Below are 12,440 nucleotides of genomic sequence, written 5' to 3'. Positions count from 1 at the left end.
ATCTGACAATATCAAGATATAGGCTCATTTCAGGACATTGGCCTCTATGTAGGGGCTTCCTAGGTGGCCAAGTGGTAAAAACTCTGCCACCAATGCAGGAGACTCGGGAAATGCTGGGTCAATCTCTGGGTAGGGAAGACCCCCTGAAGGAGGAAATGGTAACCCACTCCAGTATTCTTGCCTGGAAAATCCCATGGTCAGAGAAGCCTGGCAGGCTGCAGTCCATCAAATCATAAAGAGTTGGTTCGGACATGACTGAGTGACATAGCACAACAGTCTCTACATGTCGTACATTCCAGGTTTTAAACAAAGAACAGCAGAAACAAAGTAAAAGAAACATGGTGATGGAGCAAGATTCACTCAGCGAGTATTACTGAAGGCCTGCTACACTGTGTGCGAGATACAGGGAACACAGTAGTGTAAAAAGCAGAAAAAAACCCAAACATGGACAAGTTAAATAGTAGACCAGTCTGTAATGAATGAGAAAAACCAAAGAAGAGATGATTAAATGTGAGATTTAAGGGGTGATAGTGGAGCTAGAAGTTTAGCTGGTGCAGGAAGCAGGTCAGAAAAGCGCCAAACAATGAGAATATTTTGGAAAAAAGTATACTCTATGTTGTTTATTTTATATCTGGAAATACTCTGTTGTTATGCAAAAAATATATGTATATATAAAAATCCACATTCAAGATAGAAAATAATCACATATGTTTAACTAGCAACACACAGACTTCAGTAGAACTACAAGCAGCAAAGTCGGTGCTTTCTCCCTAAACAGCAGGGTTATTTTGGCACATGGCAGCTCAGAAAGAACATGGCTATAATTTATCTCAATGAACTAAAAACAATGAAGTGATACAATACATCTTTCTAAAACAGTCTTTATTAATAATTAAACTCTTGCTTTTCATCTGGGGAATTACATAAAATTGAATTGCATTTACTTCTTATATTTTTTACTTTATTTGAGGTCAGCTTACAACTAATGAGCAAGGTGGCATTTTGTATTGTACAAATAAAATGGCTTTAATCATGATTAGAAAAATTTCTATTTTCATATTTACAATGTTATAAAGGAATATGGTCAAAGATTGAGGTTATAAACTCATCAATCAGTTATTCACTTGAATTTCCAATTATCTGACGTTGTTTGATAGCCTGTATCTTATACCATCACCAATATAACTAGTAGTAAGAACAATAAGAAAAATAGCCTGTGATTGAGAAGACTCCATTCTAACCTCCCTTTAAAAATCTCTTTCAGAAAAATTTAAAACAAGAACAAGAAAAGAGACCAAAAAAATACAAATAATCCAAACAGAAATTGATTTTTTTTAAATATAGTGATTCTGAAAATGCCTAGTGTTGTTTCCTGACTGAATGTTCAGCATTTGATATAAATGAAAATACATTTGAAACAAACTACATGTTAAGCCAGTGTAGCATAGTTTTGTGTTATACTTCAGAAGACCTTGTTCTCAATCAAATCAAAATTACAGTTTTGTGCTTCTTAAAGTTAATTACCATTTACTAGAAGTTTACTTGTAAAATGAAATGGTTACTGAGCAAAGCATTTAAAAATTTTCATCACTAAAAATTTTCCCCTCATTGGATGCTCAATTCTTGGATGAAGGGACTCAATTTTTCTGGATGACTTTTTACCAAGGAGCCTGAAAAGCCCCACTTTCTTATATTGTAAAATCACATTCTAGCTAAGTATCTTAAAGCATTGTTTTAGAATGATCTGTTTCACAGACCCTCTCACATTTATAAAGTCATGACAACTTCGACAGTACTTCTAAGTACATATTAATTTGTTCTGTGCAGTATGTCAAGCATAGTGCATGAAGAGATCACATTTCCATTAAGGGGACATATAAACAATTTATGAAAAGAGTCATAATAGGGAAATATAGAAGTATTTTCAGAGTAGAAACCCTGCCTGACTTTTCTCCTGAAAAAACAAATGCACCCAATTCCTCAATTTATAGCTTAAAACTCTTTCTGAGTGATCATCATTCCTTTGTGTCACTTTCTTCAATGAACAAAGCACCCAAGTTAATTTAAAAAAAAAACCCAACAGCATACCTTGTGGCTTTGGACTTGCAGCTAAGTGTTTTGCTGGCGTTTTCCCATTTATTCCCTGAGCCTCTTCATCAGATGCATTCTGATCAATCAGTGTGGTTGTGCTGCTTTTCAAGCAAGGTGGAACTATAGTGATCTTTGGACAGATACTGCTGCCTGGGAGAGTTCACAAAGAAAAGACAGGTAAATAATGATGTGGAGCATAACCATGTCTTGTGATTTAATTTCTTCTGACCCCATAAAACAAAAACAGTCACAGTTACAAGACTAAGCACTGAAATACTTTTCCCATGTGTGCTGGCCTTGACAGAGTTTTCCTGAGAAAGACCTCTTTCCATGTGCTTGAGAAACCTTATAACCTATGCTGACAAGAGATTGCTGACTTCTACTACTACTACAACACACACACACACATACACACACACACTCACTCTTTCTCTCCCCATCCCTTTCCTTGCAGGGACACAGACAGGACAGAATGTAGCTGGTATGATGCAGGCGAAGGAGAGGATCAAAGGGCCTAGCACGAATCTGCTAAGAGTTTCTTTCCAAGATCCATTCAGTTGCCAGTCATCAAGTGGCTCAAAAGAACAAAGCAGGAAAGCACAAACGTGACAGTTGTCTTGAAGACTCCAGAAGAATGGCTTGATTACAAATGAAGAAATACACACACCATGTCCCTCTTTTTACTAACTTACTCAGACTCCAAATCAATGTTATCAATGCCCATGTTTTTAAAAAATGATGAGATTATGTATGTAACACTCATATTTAGTTACAACTCAAAATCTTTAAAACACTGCAATGCTTTAAAATACTGAAATACATCATGAGACACAGAGAATAGATCAATTCTCAGTTCAATTTCTGATAAATACTGAATTTCAGAGACTTTTAAAGAAATCATATGATAGTATTTATATACACATATTAAGTTTTCCCCCCTTCTAGCTGGCACAGTGGTATTACAACAGACTGAACCTGTTTAGGAGAAAATAAAAGTTATGTATGCCATTTAAGAAACTAAGAAAGTTTATTTTCATAGAATCCAAATATCTAAAATGAGATCTATTAAAGATAAAAGGCCTTACTTATTACTCAAAACAAGAAAAACTAATAAAATCCAACAACTTTCTATTGAGTAAAAAAATTCCCTTTTCCTTCAACTGATTATTGGGTTGCTACTGCTAAGTCGCTTCAGTCGTGTCCGACTCTGTGTGACCATAGATGGCAGCCCACCAGGCTCCCCCGTCCCTGGGATTCTCCAGGCAAGAACACTGGAGTGGGTTGCCATTTCCTTCTCCAACTATGCTGCTGCTGCTGCTGCTAAGTCGCTTCAGTCGTGTCCAACTCTGTGTGACCCCACAGACGGCAGCCCAACAGGCTCCTCTGTCCCTGGGATTCTCCAGGCAAGAACACTGGAGTGGGTTGCCATTTCCTTCTCCAATGCATGAAAGTGAAAAGTGAAAAGTGAAAATGAAGTCGCTCAGTCATGTCTGACTCTTAGCGACCCCATGGACTGCAGCCTACCAGGCTCCTCCATCCATGGGATTCTCCAGGCAAGAGTACTGGAGTGGGGTGCCATTGCCTTCTCCGGACTAAAAACTATAATACTGCTTTATTTTCTGGGTACACCTTAAAATGTATCTAGGTAAAATAAGTTTTAGAAGATTTAATAGTTGTAAGTATTGTCTGAGAAGTTATTAGAGACCAAATGCTAAAATACATTAAATGAGTTTCATCAGGCACCCTTCTGCTAAAATGGACTGCCATCTAAATAAAGCATTGTTTAGCCAAACATAACAAAGGCCATGAATGCAAGGTTTAAGGAACATTATGTGACAGCATATTGGTAAAATAAGCAAAGAAATAAAAGCTAAGTCTACAAATGTATGACCTTATCTACCTTCTTAGAAAAACCAATTTAGTAGTCAAAGTATATCTGGAAAAACCCGCAGTGTACCATCCAGCCACTTAGTCTTTTAGGGGCATTAGAATTTTTGTTCCACAAATATCCCAAGAATGGCTTAGTATCTGAAAGATTACCTGCTGGGGTCTAGTGAAGGATGGCCTTGGGGCAGAAACTGAAAAGCCACAGCCCAACTACAAAACAGAGGCAGAAACTGCAACCTAACAGTAAAATGAGACACTGTGAAAGCAAAAATACAGCTTTAGAGATGATTTATGGTAACAAAACAATAAAAGGGGGCCAGCCGGAGGGGGTAAATGAGAAAACAAATTAAACTGAATCCTGAAAAAAATAGACACCACTGCTACATATTAAAAGATGAAGCTACTTTAATAACTAACCTATTTAGAAACAAAAAATGTCTTGAATAATTAATTTTTAACTGAAAACTAGGCACTTAATTTCTGGATAGCAAACTTATATGATCTGATGGGTTTAAGTTAGTTAGTTCAGTTGCTCAGTAGTGTCCGACTCTTTGCAACCTCATGAATCACAGCACGCCAGGCCTCCCTGTCCATCACCAACTCCCGGAGTTCACTCAGACTCACATCCATCGAGTCAGTGATGCCATCCAGCCATCTCATCCTCTGTCATCCCCTTCTCCTCCTGCCCCCAATCCCTCCCAGCATCAGAGTCTTTTCCAACGAGTCAACTCTTCACATGAGGTGGCCAAAGTACTGGAGTTTCAGCTTCAGCATCATTCCCTCCAAAGAAATCCCAGGGCTGATCTTCAGAATGGACGGGCTGGATCTCCCTGCAGTCCAAGGGACTCTCAAGAGTCTTCTCCAACACCGCAGTTCAAAAGCATCAATTCTTCGGCGCTCAGCTTTCTTCACAGTCCAACTCTCACATCCATACATGACCATAGGAAAAACCATAGCCTTGACTAGATGGATCTTTGTTGTCAATGTCTCTGCTTTTCAACATGCTATCTAGCTTGGTCATAACTTTTCTTCCAAGGAGTAAGTGTCTTTTAATTTCATGGGTGCAGTCACTATCTGCAGTGATTTTGGAGCCCCCCAAAATAAAGTCTGACACTGTTTTCACTGTTTCCCCATCTATTTCCCGTGAAGTGATGGGACCAGATGCCATGATCTTCCTATATGCAGGTCAGGAAGCAACAGTTAGAACTGGACATGGAACAACAGACTGGTTTCAAATAGGAAAAGGACTACGTCAAGGCTGTATATTGTCACCCTGCTTATTTAACTTATATACAGAGTACATCATGAGAAACGCTGGGCTGGAGGAAGCACAAGCTGGAATCAAGATTGCCGGGAAAAATATCAATGACCTGAGATAAGCAGATGACACCAACCTTATGGCAGAAAGTGAAGAACTAAAAAGCCTCTTGATGAAAGTGAAAGCGGAGAGTTAAAAAGTTGGCTTAAAGCTCAACATTCAGGAAACGAAGATCATGATCTGATGGTTTTACAAGATCCCATTTATTCATCTCAGATGAATATGATGAAATGCCTGCAGTAAGAGATCAACTACACATCTATTTTCTTTTAAATCCATTCAAGTCATGATTACAAATCTTTTGCCAGTGATAGTAAATCCATAGCCAGAAACTTCATTATAGATCCTTATTTAAAGCCCATCTCAGACTTCAACCATTATCACAAGGTATGAAAATAGAGTGAAAGATGCAGAAAACACATACTTAAAAGGTGTGTTTTGTTTTTTTTTTAAAGCAAAGACAAATATGCAACAGAGACCATGCAAAGTTCAAAATCTTTACTATTATTTATTATCTGGTCTTTTACAGGAAAAGTTTGTTGACCATGGTCTAGGTCAAATACATCATGGTAAAGGAAGTTTGACTAAAATTAAGCAGCACCATTTCATTAAACACTTCATCTTCTAACATCTTGGATATTAGCAACACAGAGGAATATTTCTTTTTGCTTGTTTATGACTGACTCAGACTACTCACATTTGGAGACAGTCCTTATTTGGGTATCAGTTGCATAACAGGGACTTGAAACCAAAATTGTAACCAGATGGTCTACCCATCCAAGAGCTTTTATTACTAACAATAGAGGCTTTCAGATTCCAATTAACCAAGAACCAGGAGGGATGATTAAACAAGTATCTTGGGCACAGATACAACATTATGTTAGCATGGGGAGTGGGGTCCTAACCATTTTGCATTCCTCTGTCTCATGCTTGCTGGGTCACATATCCTGTAAGAAATGTCTAGACATATGTAACTGCAAGGTATCATCAGATATCCTCAGTTAATCCAACCTCATCCGTGACTGCATAAACCTCCCAGTTCTAACTGGAAAGGTTCCCACTGTGGCTTAATTTTCATTTATTGTCTTCTGCATGATACTTGTGAGTGGCAGATAATCTCTCTGACTGGTTAGGTGACTTTGTCTCTTATTCGCAAAACTTTGTGCTGGGTTGTTATATTTTGCCAACTTACTGTTGAATGGATCTTCCACAAATTAAGGCTGGATTTACTTCAAAGCAAAGCAAAGTCCACTCACTTCCTGATTCTTCAGGCATAATCTCTTGTCATTGGATACATGACCTCAGACCACTCTTTTTGGCCTCATTATAGCCTTGTCTATACTGCCTCACACAACCAAAACATCTCTTCCAACTGTGCCAATTCTCTAGACTAGAAGATCTTCATGGACTGACCACCTCTCAGGACAAGAGGATCTCTTAACTTACAAGCACAGAATAATTTTCTAAGGAAGACAATCTTTCTAGGATTATATTGCCCAGAAGGAAAGAGATAGTTAAAAAAAAAAAAAAAACCAGAAACAAAAAACCCTTTATTTTGAAATAACCTTAGATTTACAGAAGAGTTGCACTCAGGCTCTTAGGTTAGCATCTTATGTAACTATGGTATGTTAAAAAACTAAGAATTTAATATTGGTACAATACTAAACCACAGATTTCATTCAGATTTCACCATTTTTCCACTAACAGTCTTTTTCTGTCACAGCATCCAAACCAAGATATCATGTTGCATTTAGTTCTCCAATCTGTGAGAGTTACTCAGTCTTTGCTTGTCTTTCATTTCCTTGGCACTTTTGAAGAGTGCTGGTAGGTATTTTGTAGAGTGGCCCTCAAATTCTTTTCTCATGATTAGACTGGGTTTACAGGTTTGGGGAAAGAACATTCTACAGGTGATTTACCCATCTTACTACATCACTGCATGATATTAACATTATTAGCACATGCAGTGCTAAATTTGGTCACTGAGTAAGGTAGTTCAAGGTAGGAGATAGATGGGTTCCAGGTTGGACATTTACAATCAGTCAGCCTCCTCTTGCCTTTCCTTGTAAGAGATAGGTGGGCTGCAGTTGAGGAATTTACAACCATCTCCCCATTTGCTCTTGGAAACGGAAGTAACAACAGAAACTGGGTAAATAGCTAGTCTTGTCTCTTGTTAACACCTTAAGGCAATAATCATGGCAAGGACAGAGAGAGGCAAAGATCCTTCTGAGTAAAAGATAAAAGAGACACTATACATGTTCAGAAAGGCTCCTTAAAGTCAAAAGTTGAAGGATGATTTCAGGCCATAATGAGTCTTGCTTTTCCCAGAAGCCTTAACTTCAAGATCCATTTTGACTGCGTGCGCACCCCAGGGCAGGGTCCCAGGTAGGTCAGGTGTGGAAAAAGAAATCAGATAACTGGTCTGAAGGAAGACCAGTTAGTCTTAAGACAGAGCAGGAAGAAGTGCTTTTATATAAGTGACTTAACACCACTCTTTACAGTGTTCCTCCTCACTAGAAGGGGATGCCCACACCCTTTTTCTCTAGTAGGGAATCTCTGCCTTGCTTCTATCTCAACTAAACAGTTTCTCTATGTGCTCTCCCATTTTTTGTTCTGCTATGTCTTTAATAATAAACTTTGTATCTGGTATTTAGAGTTTCTGCCTCTGTGATAAACACATTTTTCACTGGGGACAAAGATCCAGGGAAAATTACCTTCCAGCCCTTGCTGATTTGGTGGCTTGGATTCCAAGTTTTCATCTAGGGTACCCAGGTTCAATTCCTGGGCAGGAAATTAAGATTTGACTTCATGCCACCAAATGCTGCTGCCTTGCTGAGATCAGTATCTGCCAAGTTTATCCACAGGAAAATATTCTATCTGTTATAAGACATTTTTCAACAGTCTCTCCTATCATCCCTTCAAGACTCTCCATTTGTCTCACAGATTCTGGATATGGGTCATATCTCCTATGTGCTGTTTAAAATGCCTAGACTAAGACATCAACTGCACTTAAAAAAAAAAAAAAAACAGTCATAAAGGTTATAAAACTCATGGCTAAGGGTAACAAATCTATAGCAAGTAAATTTATTTCAGAAAACTAGTTTCCCAAACTTGAACAACTCAATAACAAAATCCATACCCACGCCCACTCTACCTTGCCAAATAATTCATAAATCACAAAAGAGAAGAATTTTCTTCTTCTTGGAGAAGAAAATATATGGACAATTTTAAGAAATTTCCTTGGACCTAGAAAATCGAAACCTAGGAATCCAATCTACAGAAAAAATCTTGTGTGTGTAAAAGCATATGTACATGGATAATCAATGCAACATTATGCAACATACATAGTTGTGAAAAACAAAAATAAGACTGGGGAAATCTTCAAGGTATTATTAAATAAAAGACCAAAAAAACTAGAAAAGTATGTATGATATAATCCAATAAAAAAAAATAAGACATATACAAACATGTATAAATGTACTGAAAGGAATGGAAGGTAACATGACAAAGGGACAGGGGTAGGGTGAGAGAACAAATGAGAACTTCTAAGTTTTGCTGTCCATAGAGCAATATCATTAAAATCATTTATAACAAAAATATACTTCTATAAAAAAGAAAATCTACGAACATTGCCAAATAAATGTACTACAAAGTATTTTTAAAAGAATACCCTTTATATGTCATAGCTCAGCTGGAAAAGAATCCTCCTGCAATGCAGGAGGCTCTGGTTCGATTCCTGGGTCAGGAAGATCCACTGGAGAAGGGATAGGCTACCCACTCCAGTATTCTTGGGCTTTCTTTGTGGCTCAGCTGGTAAAGAATCTGCCTGCGATGTGGGAGACCTGGGTTCAATCCCCGGGTTGGGAAGATCCCCTGGAGAAGGGAAAGGCTACCCACTCCAGTATTCTGGCCTGGAGAATTCCATGGACTGTATAGTCCATGGGGTCACAAAGAGTTGGACACGAATGAGCGATCTTCACTTCACTTCACTCATAAGTGCACACCTATGTTCATAGTAGCATTATTCATAATAGCTAAGCTGTGGAGGCAAACCAAATATCTGTTGACAGATGAATGCATAAATAAAATGTGGAATATATATACAATTGAATATTATTCAGCATGAAAATGAAGGAAATTCTGATACATGCTACAGATTGGGTGGCCTTGAAGCCATTAAGTTAAGTGAAATATGTCAGCTGAAAAACACAAATACCTTATGATTCCATTTATATGAGTTACATAGAGTAGTCAAAACTGGGGATATGAAACGAATCGCCAGTCCAGGTTCGATGCATGATACTGGATGCTTGGGGCTGGTGCACTGAGACGACCCAGAGGGATGGTATGGGAAGGCAGGAGGGAGGGGGGTTCAGGATGGGGAACACGTGTACACCTGTGGTGGATTCATGTTGATGTATGGCAAAACCAATACAATATTGTAAAGTAATTAACCTCCAATTAAAATAAGTAAATTTATATTTTAAAAAAAGAAATTAGAGTAGTGGTGCCAGGGACTAGAGGGATGGAAGAACGAAGTTACTATTTAGCAAAAGTTAAGTTTTATAAAATCAAAAAGAGTTCTATGGATGGATGGTTGTCACAGCACTACAACAATGGAATGTACTTAATGCCAGTGAGGTCCCTGGGGACTCTGTGGTAAAGAATCCACCTGCCAGTGCAGGAGCCCAGGGTTCAATCCCTGGGTGGGGAAGATCTCCTGGAGAAAGAATGGCAACCCACTCCAGTATTCTTGCCTGGAAAATCCCATGGACAGAGGATCGTGGCAGGCTACAGTCCCAGGGGTCACAAAGGAGTTGTACATGACTTAGAGAATTATAACAATGCCAATGAACTATACACTTAAAATAGGTAAGATGTTAAACTTTTTATTATGCATGTAAACAAAAAGTAACTAAAAAAGCATATTTCTCGCTTAATAAAAAATAAAGAAATATTAATGCATTCAACTGCCTATTTAGCATCTCCACTAGTATGTCTAAGAAGTAATTAACATCTGACACACCCAAATCAGACTGTTATCTCTCAATTCTCACTCAAAATAAACTGCCTTTACCATCTTCTCCATCTCAGTAAATGGCAACCTCATCTGTGCTGAGGACTAAAGCTTGGAAGTATTCTAAAGTCCTCTTCTTTTCTCTTGCACTCTACATCCTAGCGAAAGTTGCTCAGTTGTGTCTGACTCTTTGCGACCCCACGGACTATACAGTCCATGGAATTCTCCAGGCCAGAATACTAGAGTGGGTAGCCTTTCCCTTCTCCAGGGGATCTTCCCAACCCACGGATCAAACCCAGGTCTCCTGCATTGCAGGCGGATTATTTACCAGCTTAGCCACAAGGGAAACCCAAGAATACTGGAGTGGGTAGCCTATCCCTTCTCCAGTGGATCCTCCCGACCCAGGAATCAAACCAAGGTCTCCTGCATTGCAGGAGGATTCCTTAGCAACTGAGCTATCAGGGAAGCCCCAAAGGGGATGTAACCACCAGGAAATTCTGTTGACTCTATCATCTACCATTACCACCCGCACAGCTACTATTCTGGTCTAAATTACCACAACCATTGACTGGATTACAACAAGACCCTCCATCTGGTCTCCCTGCACCCACCCTTGTTCTCAGTGTGTGTCCTTAGTCGTTCAGTTGTGTCTGACTCTTTGTGACTCCATGGACTATAGCCTGCCTGGCTCCTCTGTCCACTGCATTTTTCAGGCAAGAATACTGGAGTGGGTTGCCATTTCCTCCTCCAGGGGATCTCCCCAACGCAGGGATCAAACCTGTGTCTCCTGTAGCTCTTGCATTGGAGGCAGATTCTTTACCGCTGAGCCAATGGGAAAAGTACTATACTCAGTACATGTTTTCAAAAATGCCAGACAGTCCCTTTTAAAACCCAGCTCAGATCACGTCACTCCTGTGCTTAATATTCTTCAACAGCTCCACATTCCACTCATAGTTTAATAACTGAACTGTTAACTGCAGCTGACAGGCTTTACGTGATCTGGTCTTTAGTCCCCTTAGCAATGACCTCATTGCCTAGTATCACCCCCTTGCTCACTACACTCTAGTCACACTGGCACCCTGTATTCCTCCAACAGGAAAAGCATGCTTTACAGGAATTAGTTTAGCTGATTTTTGCTGCAATGCTCTTCCCCCAGATGACTGCTTTCTCTTCACATCTTGGCTCAAATTGCATCTTGTCAACATGGGCTACCCTGACCACTCTTATCTAGTATAACTGCTACTCAAAGTTATAGCAGTTATACTTAATTGTTATAATATATAGTTATCAGTTCAGTTTAGTTGCTCAGTATGTCCAACTCTTTGCGACCCCATGGACTGCAGAACGACAGGCTTCCCTGTCCATCACCAACTCCCGGAGCTGGCTCAAACTCATACCCATTGAGTCGGTGATGTATCCAACCATCTTATCCTCTGTCGACCCCTTCTCCTCCTGCCTTCAATCATTCCCAGCATCTTTTTTCCAAAGAGTCGGTTTTTTGCATAAAGTAGCCAAAGTATTGGAGTTTCAGGGTCAGCATCAGTCCTTCCAAAGAATATTCAGGACTGATTCCTTTAAAATGGACTGGTTGGATCTCCGTGCAGGCCAAGGGACTCTCAAGAGTCTTCTCCAACACCACAGTTCAAAAGCATCAATTCTTCGGTGCTCAGCTTTCCTTATACTCCAACTCTCACATCTATACATGACTACTGGAAAAACCACAGCTTTGATTAGATGGACCTTTGTTGGAAAGTAATGTTTATGCTTTTTAATATGTTGTCTAGGTTGGTCATAACTTTTCTTCTAAGGAGCAAGCATCTTTTAATTTCATGGCTGCAGTCACCATCTGAAGTGATTTTTAAGCCCCCAAAATAAAATCTGTCACTATTTCTACTGTTTCCCCATCTATTTGCCATGAAGTATGATACTGGATGCTTGGGGCTGGTGCACTGAGACGACCCAGAGGGATGGTACGGGAAGGCAGGAGGGAGGGGGGTTCAGGATGGGGAACACGTGTACACCTGTGGTGGATTCATGTTGATGTATGGCAAAACCAATACAATATTGTAAAGTAATTAACCTCCAATTAAAATAAGTAAATTTATATTTTAAAAAAATGGGACCGGATGC

The 12,440-nt window shown here is 39.3% G+C and overlaps 1 protein-coding gene across 3 annotated transcripts in view; it reads right to left on the bottom strand.

Annotated features, from left to right (window-relative positions):
* Positions 1-12,440, bottom strand: part of LOC120861163 (FYVE, RhoGEF and PH domain-containing protein 4) — a 151,967-nt gene that overhangs the window by 73,115 nt on the left and 66,412 nt on the right. For all 3 annotated transcript variants that reach the window (XM_040236810.1, XM_040236811.1, XM_040236809.1), the window contains exon 2: positions 2,089-2,241. In XM_040236810.1, coding sequence (XP_040092744.1) covers positions 2,089-2,241 — 153 coding nt within the window. The remainder of the gene's footprint in view (positions 1-2,088; positions 2,242-12,440) is intronic.

Source organism: Oryx dammah, unplaced genomic scaffold, assembly GCF_014754425.2.
Source record: "Oryx dammah isolate SB20612 unplaced genomic scaffold, SCBI_Odam_1.1 HiC_scaffold_11229, whole genome shotgun sequence".
Taxonomy (NCBI): domain Eukaryota; kingdom Metazoa; phylum Chordata; class Mammalia; order Artiodactyla; family Bovidae; genus Oryx; species Oryx dammah.
This window is presented reverse-complemented; position numbering and strand designations above follow the sequence as displayed.